The following is a 22,415-nucleotide window of genomic DNA, read 5'->3' on the forward strand; positions in this document are numbered from 1 at the left end:
TACCCTACCCTGTTACCCCACATTAACCATGGCTAAACCATCTAATCTGCACATCTTTGGATTGTGGGAGGAAACCGGAGTATCCAGAGGGAACCTACACAGACACAGTACAGACACTATACAGACAGTCAACCAAAATTGAACCTCGGCCCACAGTGCTGTGGGGCAGTAGTGCCACACACTGAGCCATCATGCCGCACACTTTTGAAATTGATCGTGGTGCGTTGCTCTGTTTCATCCCCCACCCCAAGATCCTTAATGTGAAGTCCAGTTTATATTTCATGCATCAAACTGTCTTCAGAGTTTAAAACATAGGGCAGGCAATGGCTTCGTAGTAGCCCAGCGATAATAATCAAGAAACTCAGTTGATGTTGTGGGGACCTCAGTTCAAATCCTGCCGCAGCAGATGGTGGAATTTGAATTCAACAAAAATTTGGAAGTAAGAATCTAATAAAGAATTAATCGTTGATTTTAGGAAAAACCCATATGGTTCCCTCATGTCCTATTGAGAAATAAACTACCTTCTTTACCTGGTCTGACCACATGTGTCTCAGACCCACAACAATGCAGTTGACTCTTAATAGCCCTGAGGTCAATTAGTGATGGATAATAAATTCTGACTTAACCAGCAGTATCCACATCTTGTGTACAAATTTAAACAAAGATGCTTCATTCATGCTCAAGTCTTAGGTTAATGAACAAAAGAATGCATGCTTGGAAATACAAAACTTAAGAACACAGACATTAATTTGGCATTCATTCATATAATTTGAGACGGAGTCCTGAAACCCAGAGGGTGGCTGGGTGAGTGGGTGGATGGAGTTGGTTGACTTCCTCCTTAAAGTTGATGAAAACACGCTGGCGTCAGTTATATACTCACTTTTCCAGCTGATATAAAGTTTCTGCCAGAACTAGATTTTGAAGATGATTTGGGCAAGATGCAGACTTGGGCTCTGGTGTCACCAGTTAGATTCATATGGGCTCCATGTTAACAGTTAAAATTGCTTTCCACCAAACTGAAACAAGGGTTCACAAGCTGTGCAATGAAACCTGTAATCAAAGAAGAGAGGTTTTGGTCATCTGACAGGGTTCCTGGATTTCAACCAAACAAGGTTGTGTAACAACTGGTTTCTGTCTGTCTAGTCAGCACTGGCAATAAGCTACTGGGCCTCTTTGAGCGTACTGAGTTTTAGTATCTGCCCTTTGTTCTGTGCTGAGAACCCCAATAGCTCATGTCACCACCTGTCTACCTCTTCAGAGGATGCTGTCACCTGTCAGGATTGTGGATCCCACCCTTGTGATTGTTCTAATTTCTGCTGCTCTCTCCTGTGTGTATTTTCTGGCCCCTTCCTGACATGTGGTGCTGACTGGTCTCCTCCAGTAATGACCAGGGATTTCTGCTGCTCTTTTCTAGGTTGGGATGAGGCAGCATTATGAGCTGGGCCAGTTTTTGCGAAAACGTTATGAAGCTTTCCTCAACTCCTCGTACGACCGACAAGAGGTGAGGAGCTCAATGGTCTGTAGGACCTGGATAATGCAAATTGGGACAAGGGGAATAAGAGGAAAGAGGAGGAGGGTTACTGGCAGGTGGGAGGTGAAGGAGTGGGGTGGGCAGGGAGAACTGGACTATACTCAATGGGATTAGGAGAAGGGAAGTTTGCAGCTATGTTTTGACTGAGGCGAAGAAGAGACTTTGGTGTATAATGGAGTCAGAAGGGGAACATAATTGAGGGAGGATGGACAGCTTGGAACTAGATAATGAGGAGTAGATGGGGCTGACAAAGGATGGTATCAAGTTAGGAAGTAGAAATGGGAATTACTAGGATGTCAGGAGAGCGTTTGGAGAGGGAGAGGGGTTCTGGAGAGCAGATGGAGAGGGGATCTGGAGAGTGTATGGAGAGGGATTGGGGATCAAGAGAGCAAGTGAGGATGGGAAGGAGGCCTGAAGAGGCTATGGGGAGGAAGTGGGATCTTCCAAACAGATTCCACATCATGATCTGCTGTACCTATACCACTGTTCGCCACAGCATTAATATTATGCTTTATTAACAAAGTTGTCCCACCTGCTTTACTTTTTATCTATTCTTCTAGAAAGCTGAATATTGAAATCCTAGTTTTGGACACTGTACAACCACATAACCAGACTAGCTAATAGGTCGTATGCAGTTATTTCAATTTGTGCTGTCAACTCGTCTATCTTTTTACGAATGTTGTGTGAATTCAGATAGTGAGTCTTAAGCATTGACATTTGTACTTGATGTTCTAATTTCTGCTGCTGCTCTCTCATGTGTGTATTTTCTGACCCCTTCCTATCACAATTTTTTTATTGTTCACTTCTTCACAACCTTGCACATTGACTCTCTCATTACTTTTTGATGTTTTAAACTTGCTCTCAGTTGAAACTCCAGGAGAAAGTGAGGACTACGGATGCTGGACATCAGAGTTGAGAGGTGTGTTGCTGGAAAACCCTCCACTTCTGCTGTATCTTTCTTAGAATGACCACTTCCACCTCAGAAAGTCCCAGATGGCCTCCTCCTTCCTCGATCGCACCTTCCCTTCCCACGAGGTTAGATTAGATTACTTACAGATTAGATTAGATTACTTACAGTGTGGAAACAGGCCCTTCGGCCCAACAAGTCCACACCAACCCACCAAAGCGCAACCCACCCAGACCCATTCCCCTACGTTTACCCCTTCACCTAACACTACGGGCAATTTAGCTCGGCCAATTCACCTAACCCGCACATTTTTGGACTGTAGGAGGAAACCGGAGCATCCGGAGGAAACCCACGCAGGCACAGGGAGAACATGCAAACTCCACACAGTCAGTCGCCTGAGGCGGGAATTGAACCCGGGTCTCTGGTGCTGTGAGGCAGCAGTGCTAACCACTGTGCCACCGTGCCGCCCACTGATGATGCCCTCCAGTGCATCTCCTCCACTTCACGCATCACCGCCCTTGAACCCCACCTCTCCCAATGCAACAAGGACAGAACCCCCCCCCCCCCCCCCCCCCCACCACGGTCCTCACCTTCCTCCAACATACACATACATCTTCCGCCACCTCCAAACGGACCCCACCACCAAAGGTATGTATTTCCCTCCCCACCCCCATCAGTGTTCCAGAGCAACCATTCCCTCCGCGATTCCCTCTTCAGGTCCACACCCCCTACAAGCCCACGCCCCACTCCTGGCACCTTTCCCTGCCACCGCAGAGAGTGCAAAACCTGTGCCCACACCACTTCCCTCACCTCAGTCCAAGCGCCCAATGGATCCTTCCACATCCATCAGAAAATTATCTATACCTCTACCAATCTCATCTACTGCATCCGTTGCACCTGGTGTGGTCTCCTCTACATCAGGGAGACAGGACACCTTGCAGATCTTTACAGAGAACATCTCTGGGACACCCGCACCAACGAAACCCACCATCCCGTGGCTGAAGACTTCAACTCCCCCTGCTACTCTGTCAAGGGCATGCAGGTCCTGGTCCTCCTCCACCACCAAAATTAGGTGGTCCTCCACCCAACACCTGGAGGAAGAACGTTTCATATTCCGCCTTGGGACCCTGCAACCACACGGGATAAATGTGGATTTCAACAGCTTCCTCACTTCCCCCCCTCGCCACATTATCCCAGTCCCAAGCCTCCAACTCAGCACCGCTTTCTGGACCTGTCCATCACTCCCCCCTCTGACCTATCACCATCTCCCTCACCTTCATCCACCTGTCACTTTCCCAGCTACCTTCCCCCAACCCCACTCCCCTCCTATTTATCTCTCAGCTCAGACCCACAAGCCTCATTCCTGATGAAGGGCCCATGCCCGGAACATCGATTCTTTTGCTCCTTGGATGCTGCCTGACCTGCTATGCTTTTCCAGCACCACACACTCAACCCAACCCCACTAACAGTTTATAGCTCCTACCTGCAACTACAGTTGTAAAGCTCACCAAGATATGAGTCACAGCACAATTCAAATGAAGCCCATCTCAACAGAGAAGCTCTCTCTTTGTCCAGTACTGACATAATTCCCCATGAATTTGAAGATATATCTCCCATAGTAGTTCCTCTACTCTCGAGCTATTGTTGTAAATCTATTTTGTCTTTACATTTCCTAAAGTCTAGTGTCTAGAATCAAACATATTTACCTTTTTCTATATAATAGGTTCATGATAAACTCCTGTCTGTTGGCCAGTCTATGTTGCCAATTTCCAGCCCTGAGTACATTAATGAATATGATGGGACACAATAGTTACTTTTAATTGTAGTGGCTGTTTATTCTGAATCCATAAATCCTTGCTTTTTGACAAATGACTTTTAATGGCTCTTCCTTAGAGCTCTAATTCGATTTGTTTCAACTGTACAAACAACTGTACCCTGGGTTTTCTATAGATATGGTGTTGACATATTGTTAATGTGTGGAAAATAATGCTTTTCAGCTGCAGTACCTTTCCTTCCACATTGGCTAATCCAAATATGGTCAAGGTGCCCGGGGAGATATTATAATTCAGAAGGTGGTTCTCATAGAGCACGTACGAGATGTGAACCTCCATCATCAGAAGATCCTGAGACCATTGCTGGATTGTGAAGAGAACTTAGAGGATCGTCTGTTGGGCTGAGATACATTTGATGGATCTTCATGCTGGCTTTGGCCAATTCAGTGGCCAGTCAACCAAAGCTACGACCTTTGTTCATGCCTGTATCTGAAACACAGTCAGGATGACTGTGAAGAAAGTAGGGGAAAATTTGTCGGTTGATTGGACCTTTTTAGTGAGGAAAGTTATTCTGGATTGCTGTGAGTTCCAAGCAGCAGGTGTTTTCTGTCTGCATGATCCCCTCAGTAGGGGTGGGGATGGTTTTGAGGCGACCCTCAGGAATGTGAAGCAAAGTGAGCGTCTCCTGAAGGTTTTTGCGGAGAAAGGAGCTGAGAGTCCTCTTCGTTCTGTCTGTGGCATTATTGTTCATTCTCCCTGCACCGAGCGACCGGTTTGTTACAATCCAGATGTACAACACCCCTGTCCTGGCAGCAAATGTCCTGACCTTCCAGAGAAGATATGTAAAGCTTGAAAGAGGTAGCATAGATGTGATGGACTCCCTCAGAATCTGGACCAGCAAGCAGCAGGTGAAGGTGCCCCTGAAGTGAATGCTAGTCAGACCATCCTCCACCTGCCCTCCAGCTTCATGATTAGAGAAGACTGAGGCCATCTGGCATAGGTGGGCCAGCCTGGAGTGTGCCAAACCTGCAGGAGGTCAGGGCACATGGCAGGAAACTGCAAAGTGACTTTCTGCAGGAAATGCAAACAAGAGGGACGCCTGACTAAGGATTGCAAGGAGTCCAAGGACAGTGGAGGCCTACAGATTAAAGCCTCCCTGTTCATGGATGATGTCGCCACTTTCTGCTTGGACCCGCTGTCAGTGCGCACAATCATGAGCCAGTACGAAGTGGCCTTTGGATCTGAGGTAAATTGAAGCAAAAGCGAGGCTATATTCTTTGGGAAATGGGTCAACCAATCCTTTATTCCTTTCACCGTCAGAACAATTACCTGAAGTTGCTGAGAATATGTGGTTCATAGAACATAAAACAGTGCAGCACAGGAACAGGCACTTGTTCTGATGTTGTGCTGACAGTGATTCCAAATTAAACTAATCCCGACTGCCTGCCCTTGGCCCATATCCTTCCATTCCTTGCATATTCGTCTAAAAGTCCCTATCATATCTCTCCATGACCACCCAGGCAGGAATTCCAGATACCTACTATCTGTGTAAAAAAACTTGCCCCACACATCTCCTTTGAACTTTTCCCTCTCTCACCTTAAATGCATGCCCCCTAGTATTAGACTTTTCATCTCCTGGGAAATCGATTCTGACCAGCAACCCTATCTATGCATCTCATAATCTTATAGACTCCTGTCAAGTCTCCCTGAAACTTTGCTGCTCCAGAGAAAACAACCCAAATTTTTCTAGCCTCACCTTTATAGCTCATGTCCTCTAATCCAGGTAGCATCCTGGTAAACCTTTTCTGCATCCTGTCCACAGCCTTCACATCTTTGCTGTAATCCGGCAATCAGCAATACTCTGTGTGTCCCAACTAAAGTCTTATAAATCTGCAACATGACTTCTTGTACTCCGTTCCCCAGCTAATAAAGACAAGCATGCCATTTCTCATCTTTACCATCCTATCTACTTGCGTGGCTGCTTTCAGGGAGCTATGAACCCGTCGATCAATCTGTACATCAATGCTGTTCATGGTCCTGCCATTAACTGCATACTTTTCCTAAGCATTTGATCTCCCAAAGTGCAGCACCTCACACTTACCGAGATTAAACTCTACCATTTCTTTGCCCATATCTGCAACTGTATCCCATTGTATCCTTTGACAACCTTCTACACTATCAACAACTCCACTGATCTTTGTGTCATCTGCAAACTTTCTAACCCACCCATCTGCATTTTCATCCAAGTCATTAATATAAATGGATGTAGGTTTGCTTGCTGAGCTGGAAGGTTCATTTCCAGATGTTTCGTCAGCCTACTAGATAACATCTTCAGTGGGCCGCCGGGTGAGGCACTGCTGCTGATTCCTGCTTTCTATTTATATGGTTGGTGTTCTTTGGGTTGGTGATGTCATCTCCTGTTCTTTTTCTCAGGGGAGTGGTAGATGGGATCTAATTTGATGTGTTTGTCGATAGAGTTCCGGTTGGAATGCCATGCTTCTAGGAATTCTCGTGCGTGTCTCTGTTTGGCTTGTCCTGGGATGGATGTGTTGTCCCAGTCGAAGTGGTGTCCTTCCTTGTCTGTATGTCACTTTGTGGCTAGTTGATGTTCATGTATCCTGGATGTATTAGGATACATGAACACCAACTAGCCACAAAACGACATGACCCTCTCTCTCACTAGTATCCTTCCATATAGATAAGGAAGGACACCACTTCGACTGGTAATGAGTCGAATACTACCTGTGAGATCCTTTATGTACACCCTTCTGTACCACTGAATGTTTTCCTCAAAGCAGCTGTGATGAAGTAGAGACTGTCACATGTGTCCTCCTGGAACGTGCCTTTGCAAAGGAAGTCTGGAGTGATATAGTGGTTTTTGTCCTAAGCAGTTCCATGATGCAGGATTTTGTGCTGAATGGACTATTCTCTGGGATGCACACCTAGACAACCATTGACTTGGTGAAAGACACTCTTTTGTCTGTCCTAAGCTTGTTGGCCTTCCAACACTAGGAGCTGACTTTGGCTGAGTATTGCAAACTGGCATATTCCAAGGTCCAGGGATGTACCAAAGCTTGGGGCAGCGACCACCAAGGCACAGTAGAGAAAGACCACCAACTAAGGTACTTCTACCGAAGTTAAATGGGGCTCCATTCAATTATCGGACCCTCCCGATATTTGTAAATATAATTTTATACAAATAAGAAATGCATTTTGATTTATTTGCGGGATAAAGTCAAAATCCAATTGTTTCTTCTTATGCTACTGTACAGAACAGAACTGCTTTAGTGAATACGTATGTTTGTAAAGATATTTTTCTGAACAAAGTATATTTTTGAAATAAAACAATCACAGGGGGAGTTGAATTTGAGAGTAAAATCTGCTTTGCCTCATGATTAATTCACAGTAAACCCAGGAAGAAATGGGCATGATGGTTCAGGTCCAGATAGAGGGTCATGCTTGAAACATCGACTCTCCTGCTCCTCTGCTGCCTGACCTCCTGTGCGTTTTCTAGCACCACACTTTGCTAGCTTTTTCATAGTCGATAAAGTCATTAGTGGGATCTTTCTGCACTGTCATGTACTCTATTGTTTCAGGAGGAGCGCTGCAACAGAGGAACAACACAATCTGTCCATGCACTGTGCTTGGTGGCTGGACACCTGGTGTTCCCTCTAATTTTTATTCTAGCTGGGCCTCTGAAATCCATGCACCGCAGCAACTTCAGGAACAGGAAGTCAATGCTGTAGACTGCAAGCTGGCCTTCCACACAGACTATCAGAACATTCTGGATACCACCATCAATGGACCTAGCTTGTCCACATCCCATCATCGAGGCACTTGGTATTTCACAGCTTCGGTGAAACACGCTTGTCTTCAGTTATGATCACTGTAATGCACAATGCCTGCAGGGAAGGTGACCTTTACATTCAACAGTGAAGGTGCTTTTTATTTCCAGGACTGGCCCTAGTTTCTGTAAAGAGGTGCCTCTCTATATTCTCTTTGAAAAACTGCAGTCTTTAAGTGCAGGTGCTGTAGGGAGCATGTTGGGTTGGCAGTTGACCTAGTGATTATGAGGAACAGCGGAAACGCTTGGTAGCCTTGTTGCCCCATACCAGGCAAGCCACTTGACCTTAAGAACTCACCTGGCGTGTCTTTGACCTGTACTTTCTCTCTGCTGTAGATTTACGTTCGGAGTACAGATATCGACCGAACTCTGATGAGTGCTCAAGCAGATCTTGCTGGTCTGTACCCTCCACATGGACATCAGATCTTCCAGCCTGATCTTAACTGGCAGCCCATCCCTGTGCATACAGTGCCTTTGAAAGATGAAAAGGTAAGTATCCCCAAGGCTGGAAATGTGGAGAAATCTTGAGGTCCTGATACCTGAATTACTTTCTGGAACAGGATGGGGACTCGCCACCCATTTACGCATAGTTTGACATTGATGCCTGGCATGATCCAGGCTCTCCTTCAACTTATTGTGGTGCAAGTTGAGCTGTCTTCACCTAAAGTCTGCTGAAAGTTCTGTGTGTTGTTCCAGCTCCTCAAGTTCCCATTATCAAACTGCCCTCGCTATGAGAAGCTGTTGAACGAGTCACTGAACAGCAAAATAATTGAAGAAACCATGAAGGAAAATCAGGCAAGTGTCATGAACTTGTTAGTAATGTGTGCCTTTTACATGCAACTGTGTGAAGTTCCAGCATTGATTTTGAAAATATTCTCTGGACCTGGGCATCACTGGCAAGACAAGAATTTCCTACCCTTCCTAAATTGCACTTGAACTGAGCACCTTGCTTTATTATTGAGAGTGAAGTTGAGTCCTCCACATTGAGCACTGGCACCAGTAGCGAGGTAAAAGTGCGCTGTACTAATGATTCAGTCTCAACCTGAGCGGTGCTAAAGCTGATGTATTTGCCAGCTTCAAATCGACATTGTTTTAAACTGTAAGGGGTCAAATTTGTCAAGATGTGGTAAATCAAAGAGTGGAGTCAAGGCCAAAGAGTTAGGCATTAATATGGGAAGTGTAAACAGACCATGACGGGAAGGATAAAGAGTATGGATCTAAGAGTTAACCAATCGATACAACAAGAATTTTCAAAGAAAGTGGAAGGATAAAACTATAGCTTGTGCCTGAGCACATATGACATTCGAAACAAAACAAATGAATAGAGATTGCAGATAAAAATGAAGAACTACAACCTAGCAGCCATTACAAAGACATAACTGCAGGATGACATTGACTGGGACCTGAATCTTGAAGGGTACAGAATATTTAGGATCGGTTGATAAATGGAAAGAGATGGATGGTTTATTTTGTGTTCACTCACGGGATGCGGGTGTCGCTGGCCACAGCTGCATTTATTGCCTATTCCTAATTACACAGAGGGCAGTTAAGGCTGAGAGAGAGAGAGATTTTCATTCAGTAAGGGAATCAAGGGTGCTGGGGAAAAGGCGGGAAAGTGGATTCGAGGACTCGGACTCCGATCCGTCATGACTTCACAAACAAGGAAATCTTGATGAGCCCAATGCCTCATTCTGCACCTGTGTCTTATGAAAAGTTGAACAGGCTTGGCTTGTATCTGCCCAACTTCAAAAGAGTAAGTGGCAACTTGACTAAAATATATAAAGCCTGGAGGGTCTTGACAGAGTAAATGGGGAATGGATACTATCTCTGAAAGAATCCAGGTCTTTCAATTACAATAGATGAGACAAAATCATTTCTCTCCAAAGTCATGAGATTTTGGAACTCTCCTCCTCAAAAAGGGGTGAAAGCAGAGTCTTCGAACATTTACAAGACAGATTTACAAGACAAAGGCTTGTGGATAATGATTTGGCAAATGGACGATAATGTGGGCGATATGAAGTTGTCCATTTTATTAGGAAAAATAGAAAGCAAAATATTACTTAAATGCAGGATGATGCAGTACAGAGTGACCTGATTCACAACAAATTAATATGCAGGTACATTAATTAATATGCAGGTACATTAATTAATTGGAAAATGAATCTTTGTCTTTATAAAAGGAGATTTGTTGTATAAAAATATGGAAATCTTGCCACCACTGTACAGAGAATTAGGGAGACTGTACTTAGAATATTATGTATAGTTTTGGTGGTGAGGAGGGATGCTCTTGCACTTAAGGCAGTTCAGAGAAGGCTGGGTTGAAGACTTTTACTTGAGAAAAGGATGAGTAAGTTTTTCCTGTACCCACCGGAGTTTAGAAAATGAGAGCTGATTTCATTAAAACATGAGATCCCCTCCTGAGGGACTCAACAGAGGACTGCTAAGTTTCTCGTTGTGAAAGAAACTGGAACTTAGTTTAAAATAAAGGGATCTTCCATTTAAGGTGTAGAGAGTAGGGCTATCTTCCCCAGAGAACAGTGGATGCTCAGTCAATGGATATGTCAAACTCTTGAGTTAGACAGATTTTTTACCTGAGGTTGCATGTTATGGGGGCGTGTTGTGACTGAGGAGTTGGAGCTTTACCATAGAATCCCTACAGTGTGGAAACAAGCTATTTGGCCCAATAAGTCCACACCAACCCTCTGAAGAGTAACCCACCCAGACCCATTACGCCATTCTCATACTTTACCCTTGACCTAATGCACCTAACCTACATATCCCTGAACACTATGCGCAATTTAACATAGCCAATTCACCTAACCTGCACAACTTTAGATTGTGGGAGGAAACCGGAGGACCTGGAGGAAACCCATGCAGACACAGTCGCCCGTGGCTGGAATCGAACCCAGGTCCCTGGCGCTGAGAGGCAGCAGTGCTAACCACTGAGCTACTGTGCCACCCCTATAGTTGTGCAGGCTCAAGACCTGCTCCTTTTCTAATTTCTTATTTTCATCCATCATATGTGTATAGAACCTTGGTGTGACTGCACCTTTTTGTACAGTTTTGGTTCCCATATCTGAGGAGTGTTGTACTCGCCATAGCAGTGGACAGCGAAGAAGGTTACCTCAGATTACAACGGGATCATGATCAGATGGGCCAATGGGCTGAGAAATGGCAGATGGAGTTTAATTTAGATAAATGTGAGGTGCTGCATTTTGGAAAAGCAAATCTTACGAGGATGTTGCCAGGTTGGAGGATTTGAGCTATAGGGAGAGGAATTGAACACCAGTCTCCTGCATGATAGGCGTGAGTCCTAACTGCTATACTAACCAGGAAGTGAGATATTCATAGGGGTCTAGATGACCTACAAAGGTAGGACCTAGTGTCTAGATAACCTACAAAGCCTCCAATCTGAAAAAAAAAACCCTCCACTACCACCCTCTGTCTTCTACCTTCAAGCCAGCTCTGTATCCAAATGACTAGTTCTCCCTGTTTACCTGGAGCTTTGGAGGCTGAGGGATGACTTTATAGAGGTTTATAAAATCATGAGGGGCATGAATAGGATAAATAGACAAAGTCTTTTCCCTGGGGTGGGAGAGTCTAGAACTAGAGGCATAGGTTTAGGGTGAGAGGGGAAAGATACAATAGAGACCTAAGGGGCAACTTTTTCACACAGAGGGTGGTACGTGTATGGAACGAGCTGCCAGAGGAAGTGGGGAGGCTGGTACAATTGCAACATTTAAGAGGCATTTGGATGGGTATATGAATAGGAAGGGTTTGGAGGGATATGGGCCAGTGGGACTAGATTGGGTTGGGAAATCTGGTCGGCATGGATGAGTTGGAGCGAAGGGTCTATTTCTGTGCTGTACATCTCTGACTGTCTGACTCTGAGTACAAAAGACAAAGAACTTTGAGATATAGGATTGCCAATACAAATATATCTGTTTTCTTTCTGTGTCTCTCTTCACTCTTTCTTCTTTGCTCTCCTTCCTGCCTTCCTTTCATTCTCTATCTTCTCTCATTCTTTCTCTTCAAAAGCGACTGTGTTCAAGTACGTTGCATTGTAGGGTGAGGGTACCTAGGGTGACAATAGCAGAAGTGACCTCAATCTTTCAAATCTCTTTCACTGTCGTTATGCCTCACTGAGATAGCACAGTAAACATTGAGCCCCGCTGCTCCTGGACTTGACACTGAAATTTAACATCTTATAAAGTATGCAATTTATCTGTCTTACACCCAGGTTGGCAGAAACCACAGTCCAGATTTGTGTGCTTAATGTTTGTTATTTAATACAAATTATTGGACACAAGTTACAGGTAAACAATCATAAACTGTTGGCATATAACTCTACTCGGTAAAATTTACCTGGACCATCTCTGACACCTCCCTCCCCTTCCTGGACCTCTCCAAGTCCATTAATGACGACCGACTTGACACTGACATTTTTTACAAACCCACCGACTCCCACAGCTACCTGAATTACACCTCTTCCCACCCTACCTCTTGCAAAAATGCCATCCCTTATTCCCAATTCCTCCGCCTCCGCCGTATCTGCTCCCAGGAGGACCAGTTCCACCATAGAACACACCAAATGGCCTCCTTCTTTAGAGACCGCAATTTCTCTTCCCATGTGTTTAAAGATGCCCTTCAATGCATCTCGTCCACATCCCGCACCTTCGTCCTCAGACCCCAACCCTCCAACTCTAACAAGGACAGAATGCCCTTGGTGCTCACCTTCCATCCTACCAACCTTCGCATAAACCAAATCATCCGCCAGCATTTCCGCCACCTCCAAAAAGACCCCACCACCAGGGATATATTTCCCTCCACACCCCTCTCCGCCTTCTGCAAACACTGTTCCCTCCGTGACTACCTGGTCAGGTCCACGTTCCACCCCCCCTTACAATCCACCCTCCCATCCTGGCACCTTCCCCTGCCACCGCAGGAATTGCGAAACCTGCGCCCACACCTCCTTCCTCATCTCCATCCAAGGCCCTAAAGGAGCCTTCCACATCCATCAAAGGTTTACCTGCACATCCACCAATATCATTTATTGCATCTGTTGCTCCCGATGCGGTCACCTCTGCGTTGGGGAGACTGGACGCCTCCTAGCAGAGCGCTTTAGAGAACATCTCCGGGACACCCGCACCAATCAACCATACCACCCAACATTTCAACTCCCCCTCCCACTCTGCCGAGGACATGGAGGTCCTGGGCCTCCTTCACCGCCACTCCCTCACCACCAGACGCCTGGAGGAAGAACGCCTCATCTTCCGCCTCAGAACACTTCAACCCCAGGGCATCAATGTGGACTTCAACAGTTTCTTCATTTCCCCTTCCCCCACCTCACCCTAGCTCTAAACTTCCAGCTCAGCACTGTCCCCATGACTTGTCCTACCTGCCTATCTTCCTTTCCACCTATCCACTCCACCCTCCTCTCTGACCTATCACCTTCATCCCCACCCCCATTCACCTATTGTACTCTATGCTACTTTCTCCCCACCCCCACCCTCCTCTAGCTTATCTCTCCACTCTTCAGGCTCTCTGCCTTTATTCCTGATGAAGGGCTTTTGCCCGAAATGTCGATTTTACTGCTCCTCGGATGCTGCCTGAACTGCTGTGCTCTTCCAGCACCACTAATCCAGAATATAACTACTCATTAAACTCCTAACCTCCTTAGAACTCCCTCTACACAAGATACCAATAGATCCAAAAACTTGTGGGTGTTATGGGTGGAGGTGGAGGTAAGGCAGTTCAATAGTTGTCATCCACAGATTTGTGGTTTGTTCGGACTTGCTCCTTGACTCTTTTTCTCCAGGTACTTTGACTTGTAACTTTTCTGACTTATTGGTTAATTTATTCCTGATTAAGAGCTTATGCCCGAAACGTCGACTTTCCTGCTCCTCAGATGTTGCCTGACCTGTGCTTTTCCAGCGCCACAGCTTTTGACTTAGTGGTTAAGAGACACAGCCAATTTATTCATCCTCCATCAGTTGTTGTTAGCTGTGTCTCTTAACCACTAAGTCAAAAACTGTGGCGCTGGCAAAGCACAGCAGGTCAGGCAGCATCTGAGGAGCAGGAGAGTCGACGTTTCGGGCATAAGCTCTTCATTAGAAATTAGGCTGGTGGCCTGAGGGGATGGAGAGATAAATGGGAGGGGGCGGTGGGGCTGGGGGATAGGTAGCTGGGAATGCAATAGGTAGATGACGGTGGGGGTGAAGGTGATAGGTCGGAGAGGAGGGTGGAGCAAATAGGTGGGAAGGAAGGTGGACAGGTTGGACAAATCAAGAGGGTGGTGCTGAATTGGAAGGTTGGATCTGGGATAAAGTGGATTTCACCAGTTTCCTCATTTCCCCTCCCCCCACCTTATCCCAGATCCAACCTTCCAACTCAGCACTACCCTCTTGAATTGTCCAACCAGGTAACTTCCTTCCCATCTATCTGCTCCACCCTCCCCTCTGACTTATCACCTTCACCCCATCTTTACTCACTCTGGCCATCCTCTTGTTCCTCACATAAGTGTAGAATGCCTTAGGATTTTCCGTAATTCTACCTGCTTAAGCTTTTTCATGCTCCCCTCCAGCTCTCCTAAGTCCATTCTTCAGTTCCTTCCTGGCTACCTTGTACCTCTCTAGAGCCCTGTCTGATCCTTGCCTTCTCAACCTTAAGTAAGCCTCCTTCTTCCCTTTGACTAGATGTTCCACATCTCTTGTCACCCAAGGTTCTTTCAACCTACCATCCCTTCCTTGCCTCAGTGGGACAAACCTATCCAGCATTATCAGCAAGTGCTTCCTAAACAACCTCCACATTTCTGTCATGCATTTCCCCGAGAAAGATCTGTTCCCAATTTAGGCATGCCTGTTCCTGCCTAATAACATTGTAATCCCTCCTCCACCAATTAAAACTTTCCCATACCATCAGGACAATTTTGACGGTATTAGGCAAGAACGTTCGAAAGCTGATTGGAGGCAGATGTTCGCAGGTAAAGGGACGGGTGGAAAATGGGAAGCCTTCAGAAACGAGATAACAAGAATCCAGAGAAAGTATATTCCTGTCAGGGTGAAAGGGAAGGCTGGTAGGTATAGGGAATACTGGATGACTAAAGAAATTGAGGGTTTGGTTAAGAAAAAGAAGGAAGTATATGTCAGGCATAGACAGGGTAGATCGAGTGAATCCTTAGTAGAATATAAAGAAAGCAGGAGTATCCTTCAGAGGGAAATCAGGAGGGCAAAACGGGGGCATGAGATAGCTTTGGCAAATAGAATTAAGGAGAATCCAAAGGGTTTTTACAAATATGTTAAGGGCAAAAGGGTAACTAGGAAGAGAATAGGGCCCCTCAAAGCGGCCTTTGTGTGGAGCCACAGAAAATGGGGGAGATACTAAATGAATATTTTGTATCAGTATTTACTGTGGATAATGATATGGAAGATATAGACAGTCGAGAAATAGACGGTGACATCTTGCAAAATGTCCAGATTACAGAGGAGGAAGTGCTGGATGTCTTGAAACGGTTAAAAGTGGATAAATCCTCAGGACCTGATCAGGTGTACTCGGAAAATCTGTGGGAAGCTAGAGAAGTGATTACTGGGCCTCTTGCTGAGATATTTCTATCATCGATAGTCATAGGTGAGGTGCCGGAAGACTGGAGGTTGGCAAACGTGGTGCCACTGTTTAAGAAGGGTGGTAAGGACAAGCCAGGGAACTATAGACCAATGAGCCTGACCTCGGTGGTGGGCAAGTTGTTGGAGGAAATCCTGAGGGACAGGATGTACGTATATTAGGAAAGGCAAGGACTGATTCGGGGGATAGTCAACATGGCTTTGTGCGTGGGAAATCATGTCTCACAAGCTTGACTGAGTTTTTTGAAGAAGTAACAAAGAAGATTGATGAGGGCAGAGTAGTAGATGTGATCTATATGGATTTCAGTAAGGCGTTCGACAAGGTTCCCATGGGAGACTGATTAGCTAGGTTAGATCTCATGGAATACAGGGAGAACTAGCCATTTGAATACAGAACTGGTTCAAAGGTAGAAGACAGAGGGTGGTGGTGGAGGGTTATTTTTCAGACTGGAGGCCTGTGACCAGTGAAGTGCCACAAGGATCGGTGCTGGACACACTACTTTTTGTCATTTACATAAATGATTTAGATGCGAGCATAAGAGCTACAGTTAGTAAGTTTGCAGATGACACCAAAATTGGAGGTGTAGTGGACAGCGAAGAGGGTTACCTCAGATTACAACAGGATCTGTACCAGTTGGGCCAATGGGCTGAAAAGTGGCAGATGGAGTTTAATTTAGATAAATGCGAGGTGCTGCATTTTGGGAAAACAAATCTTAGCAGGACTTATACACTTAATGGTAAGGTCCTAGGGAGTGTTGCTGAACAAAGAGACCTTGGAGTGCAGGTTCATAGCTCCTTAAAAGTGGAGTCGCAGATAGAAAGGATAGTGATGAAGGCGTTTGGTATGCTTTCCTTTATGGTCAGAGTATTGAGTACAGGAGTTGGGAGGTCATGTTGCGGCTGTACAGGACATTGGTTAGGCCACTGTTGGAATATTGCGTGCAATTCTGGTCTCCTTCCTATTGGAAAGATGTTGTGAAACTTGAAAGGGTTCAGAAAAGATTTACAAGGATGTTGCCAGGGTTGGAGGATCTGAGCTACAGGGAGAGGCTGAATAGGCTGGGGCTGTTTTCCCTGGAGCGTCGGAGGCTGAGGGGTGACATTATAGAGGTTTACAAAATTATGAGGGGCATGGATAGGATAAATTGACACAGTCTTTTCCCTGGGGTGGGGGAGTCCAGAACTAGAGGTCATAGGTTTAGGGTGAGAGGGGAAAGATATAAAAGAGACCTAAGGGGCAACTTTTTCACGCAGAGGGTGGTACGTGCATGGCATGAGCTGCCAGAGGATGTAGTGGAGGCTGGTACCGTTGCAACATTTAAGAGGCATTTGGATGGGTATATGAATAGGAAGGGTTTGGAGGGATATGCGCCGGGTGCTGGCAGGTGGGACTAGATTGGGTTGGGATATCTGGTCGGCATGGATGGGTTGGACCGAAGTGTCTGTTTCCATGCTGCACATCTCTGACTCCATATGCTCCTATCCCTCTCCATGACTATAGTAAAATTTAGGGAGTTGTGATCACTATCACCAAAATAGTCTCCCAAAGAGAACTCGGGCACCTGACATGGTTCATTGCCAAGCAGCAAATCCAATATTACCTTCCTTGTATTCAGCCTGTCTACATTGAGTCAGGAACCCTTTCTTGATGCACCTGACAAAAACTGCTCCATCCAAACTATTTGAACCAAGGAGGTTCCAATCAATATTAGTGAAGTTGAAGTCACCCATGACAACAATCCTGTTACTTCTGCACTTTTCCAAAATCCACCTCCCAATTTGATCCTCCAAGACTTTGTTTGGGGGTGTGGGGGGGGGGGGGGGTGGCATGGTGGTGGTTGGGGGTTGGGGGTGGGGGGGGGTTGTGGTGTGGTGGTGGTGATGGTTTGGGGATCTGTGGAAATCTGCCAGTAAAGTGACTGCTCCTTTTCTGTTTCCGACTTCCACCCATACTGACTGTGGAGACAAACCCTCCCCAATGACCTCCCTTTCTGCAGCAATGCCACTCTTTTACTCCCTCCCCCTCTCGCCAAAAATTCCTTTTGAAACATCTAAACCCTGGAACAGCTCAGCGAGCAAACTTACATCCAAGACCTCAACCTGAGCTACAAATCTTCTCAAAATTCTCTATCATTCCAAGTGTTAGAATATTATAGATTTCTGTGAGAAACGAACCTCATTCTTCTAATTCCAGTGAGTGTAGTCTGAACCAATCCAGTGAAAAGGAAGGACTGTAGGAAATGGTATAATCAGCCATGGATAACTAAGTAAATAAAGGAGGTATCAAATTGAAAGCTAATGCATGTATAGAGTGGCAAAGATTAATGATAAATGAGAGGATTGGGAAATCTTTAAAGGTCAACAGAAAGTCACAAAAGGTATCAAGAAAGGTAAGATAGATTGAGAGTAAACTAGCTCAATGGAAAAATAGGTAGCAAAAGATTCTATAAATATATAAAAGGTAAAAGACTGGATAAAGTAAACATTGTTACTTTAGAGAATGATAAGGAGATTTAATAAATGAAAATAAGGAAATGGCCAAGGCGTTGACACAAAATACCTGTTCAGTCTTCACAGTGGAAGACACAATATGCCAATAAATGATGTCAAGGATGCTATGATAGGTAAGGATCTAAAACTGATCATTATCACCAAAGAGATAGTGTTGGGCAAACTAATGGGGCTAAAAGTGGACAAGTCTCCTACCCCCTGATGGAATGTGTCCCACAGTACTAAAAGAGATGGTGGGGGAAATAGCAAATGCACTGGTGTCAATTTACCACAATTGGCTGGACTCTGGGGCGGTTCCGACGGATTGGAAATGTGATGCCACTGTTTAAAAAAGGAGACAGACAAAAGGTGGTAACTTTAGGCCTGCTAGTTTAATTTCTGTGGTGAGGAATATGCTTGAGTCTATCATTAAAGAAGAAATAGCTAGACATCTGTAGAGAAATTGTCCTTCTGGGGGAGATACAGCATGGGTTCGTGAAAGGCAGGTCATGTTTAATTAGTTTACTGGAATTCTTCGAGGACGTTATGAGCACAGTGGACACCGGGGAAGGGTGGATGTGGTGTATCTGGATTTCCAGAAGGCATTAGAGAAGGTGCTGCACAAAAGGCTGCTGCATGAGTTAAAGGTGCAAGGCTTGCGGGTAATGTATTAACATGGATAGAGGATTGGTTAACTAACAGAAAGCAAAGAGCAGGGATAAATGGATGTTTTATGGTTGGAGATCAGTGGCTAGTGGTGTGCCTCAGGGATCAGTGTTGGGACTGTAATTGTTTACCATTTACACTCAGGTTGTTCTCTTGCTTAAGAGAAAATCGCTTGATAGAGCTAATGGGGTCTATGGGAAAAGTGGTGTATTTGAGTATATAATTTTTGCCAGTTTATCAAGAGTGCCAGTTCGTAAAGCGCTGATTAAAACAAAGTTTGCTGTATGTTAAAAACACTCCACCCACCACCTTTTCACTTTTGCCACTTCTTCCAGAATGTTTAAAATCCTTGAATACTGACTTCCCAGTTTTGGTCACACTGCAAGTACATGGGTCTCCTCCAGTTATTCTAGTTTTCTCACACGCCCGAAAGATGTGCAGGTTAGGTGGATTGGCCACGCTAAATAGCCCATAGTGTCCAGGGTTGTGCAGGCTAAGTGAATTAATCATGGGATAGGGTTCGGGGATAGGTTTCATTGGGATGCTGTTCAGAAGGTTGGTGTGGACTTGATGAGCCAAATGGCCTGCTTCTACACTATGGGAATTCTGTGATTCTATGATTATTGCTTTTATGTTTTTATTAAATGAGCCTCAGGCAGCTTTTAATCCCTATGCATTGTCCTGGTCCGAGGTATGTCATTGGTTCTTTGATAGACCGCGACAAATTGATCCTTCCCTTACCGCTCCAGGTTTCTCTCCTGTGCAAAAGTGATGCCCTTCGGCCTGGTAACACACACTCTTTGGAACTCTATCTTCAGCGGCAGAGAACAGTATTTACTCTCCTAACTTTGCCATTTCCTATTATTACAGCATTGACTTTTTTTCTCCCTCTTCTCCACCCCTTCCCCCATCACACGCGCACACACTTGTATAATGCTCACTTTGCTTATTCACTCTTCAGTCTCTGCCTTCTGCACTGAGAGCAAGAACCTCCTACCTATTGGACCAAACTTAATGTAATTAAAGAGATGTGACAGTGACCACATAACTCTCCCTTTCTTGATATATTGTAGTGTCCATACGTCAGACTCCAGTTCACCAATTCTTAACCAAAGTTCCTCGGGCAACCAAAATTTGCTATAAATGGATAGCGCCAGGTTCCACATAACACAGTGACAATACTCACCCGTCTCTGGCTCCTCCTCTTCTCCCAGTCATTTGGAAAGTATAAACTGTTATCATCATCATCATCTTCTTCTGCAGAATAAACACTGACTCACCTGACAGATTTTCTAAAACATCCATTTAAATCTCATCAGTCACCATTTTCAGCGTGGAGAATACCTTTCAGATAGTTGTGCTCACCATTTTACAATTGATTGTCCCATTTCATTCACCCTTCCTTCACCTGTCGTCTTTATCCTTTGCCAATCTCAAACCTCTACTTGACTTGCCATCACTCTAAACAAATCCTTCATGGAGACCCTCTAGCCACATTAACTTTGTTTTTGGACTCTCCTGTCCTTCCACTATTTCTGTTCTCTACCAATTGCCACAGCCCACCAGCACCGTCAGTCACACCTATGTCACAATATGCCTGTGTCTCAGCATGTACCAGGCACCAGCTACCCAATAAACCCTTAAACAGAAGCTGATGAATGAACTGATCAATCAAAACCCTCTGGACAGGCAAACACCAATTATTGTTACAGTTTTGAAACATATTTACAATCACAAAAAATAAAAATTGCATAAGTGGTCAGGGCATGAGAGGAGATCCAGATGGCATTAAATCAAAAGAAGTTAATAATGTTCCTAACCAGAGCGAGAAGTCTGATAATTGGGAGATTTTAGAATTTTTTCAAAGAAGGACGAAGCAACTGAAGAGCAAAGAGGAATGTGAAAATGAGTACAGACAAACAAGAGACATAAAAATAGATCATAAACAATTTGCTTGGAAGCAATGAATAAAGTAAACATTCACCCATTTGAGAGGCACACAGATTAGTTGATAGTGGAGAGTAGGGAAATGGCTGAAACTTTAAATAAATAATTTATAACTCTCCTTGTGGTAGAAGCAAAGAAATCCAGAAACTTTTAAACTAAGAGTCGAGTGAAATTTCTTTTGGGTTCTCTGTTCTTTTGCTAAAAGGAAGAGTTTCTCGATCTGATTTATCAAAACCCTTGATGATTCTAAGCATCTTCATCAGACCTCCTTTCGACCTTCTATGGGGAGGTGTTGGCCCAGTGGTATTATCGCTGGACTGTTAGTACAGAGACTGAGACCTGGATTCAGGGGACCTGGATTTGAATCCCACCACGGCAGATGGTGGAATTTGAATTCAATAAAATATCTGGAATTAAGAATCTAATTTGACCGTAAATCCGTTGTCGATTGTCGTAAAAGGCCATCTGGCTCACTAAGAGAACAAAAATGCCATCCTTTCCAGGTTTTACCTATTTGTGACTCGAGATCCACAGCAGTATGATTAACTCTTGACTGCCCTCTGGACGTTTTGGAATGGGCAATAAATGCGGGCTAGCAATGCCCTCAATCCATAAATTAATAAATATAAAAGGAAAACAACCCCAGCTTTTTTGACCGCTCTAAATGACTTTGTCAGTCCTGGAACCATTCTGGTCAAGCTTTGCTGTACTCTGTTTCCATTTGTCTGTCTCTCAAGATTGTCTTTGCATCTTTCCTAAAGTGTGGCGGCACAGCAAGCTGGCTTCCAGAGCAGGCTGAGTATTGACTTTCTGTCAATGAACTGGCTATAATGTGATATAATGTTCTCTGGTTGCACACCTAGGATTTTCTTGACATGCTGTCTGAAAAGAGCAAGCTTAAGGTGATGTTCAACAATGTGTGGAAACTATATGATACCCTGCTTTGTGAAGTGAGTACCTTATGCATATATGGCTGGGTTTGTGGATCTAGCATATTTTACTTCCTTTCTGTCATAGATTACTAATCTGTAAGTAAATTGAGAATAAGGCAGGAAAGTGGAGCTGAGGATTATGAAATGACCCATGCGAGCACACTCGATGGGCTGAATGGCCTACTTGTAATCCTTTGTCTTGTGGTCCTACTGTGAATCCCATTTATCATTTTATTAATCTGGTCTTAGCAGCCTATGATGAGGAGCTGCACAAATATATGATCTGCTCATGTTGAGATAAATTTAAGTTTGAGGTGATTATTTCGTCAACACCACAATGTTCATGAAGAATTTGCAGGGCCCTGGAGAGAAGGTGAGGGAGTGACAGAGTGAATTTAACAGACTGAATGGCCTGTTTTTGTGCTGTTAGCATTTTGCAATTGCTTGCTGGTTACTGTCAAAATTGTACTTTGCTCATTGTTGCAAGGTTTGTTTAACTGAGGGTACTGGTCTCAACGACCTTGAACTCTGCATTCTGCCAGTGGTATTCCTGATTAGCCAACTGAAGCCGCACCTATAATAACTGTACATAATACTTTGTAACAAATCTCGCCCTGCAGCACACTCCTCCAGAGTGACACAATAATGTCAGCCAACTGGAACTTCTCCAACTCTGCACTTTAACTTAATGCGTATGTCCTCCTGTC

General features: G+C 44.7%; 1 protein-coding gene across 4 annotated transcripts in view; it reads left to right on the forward strand.

Annotated features, from left to right (window-relative positions):
- acp2 (acid phosphatase 2, lysosomal) overlaps positions 1-22,415 on the forward strand; it is a 123,215-nt gene that overhangs the window by 21,208 nt on the left and 79,592 nt on the right. For all 4 annotated transcript variants that reach the window (XM_043706324.2, XM_043706322.2, XM_043706323.2 and 1 more), the window contains exons 3-6: positions 1,415-1,501; positions 8,391-8,543; positions 8,751-8,849; positions 21,640-21,726. In XM_043706324.2, the coding sequence (XP_043562259.1) occupies positions 1,415-1,501; positions 8,391-8,543; positions 8,751-8,849; positions 21,640-21,726 (426 nt within the window). The remainder of the gene's footprint in view (positions 1-1,414; positions 1,502-8,390; positions 8,544-8,750; positions 8,850-21,639; positions 21,727-22,415) is intronic.

Source organism: Chiloscyllium plagiosum, unplaced genomic scaffold (assembly GCF_037043375.1).
Source record: "Chiloscyllium plagiosum isolate Xiang-an unplaced genomic scaffold, Cpla_swu_hap1 HiC_scaffold_18, whole genome shotgun sequence".
Classification (NCBI taxonomy): domain Eukaryota; kingdom Metazoa; phylum Chordata; class Chondrichthyes; order Orectolobiformes; family Hemiscylliidae; genus Chiloscyllium; species Chiloscyllium plagiosum.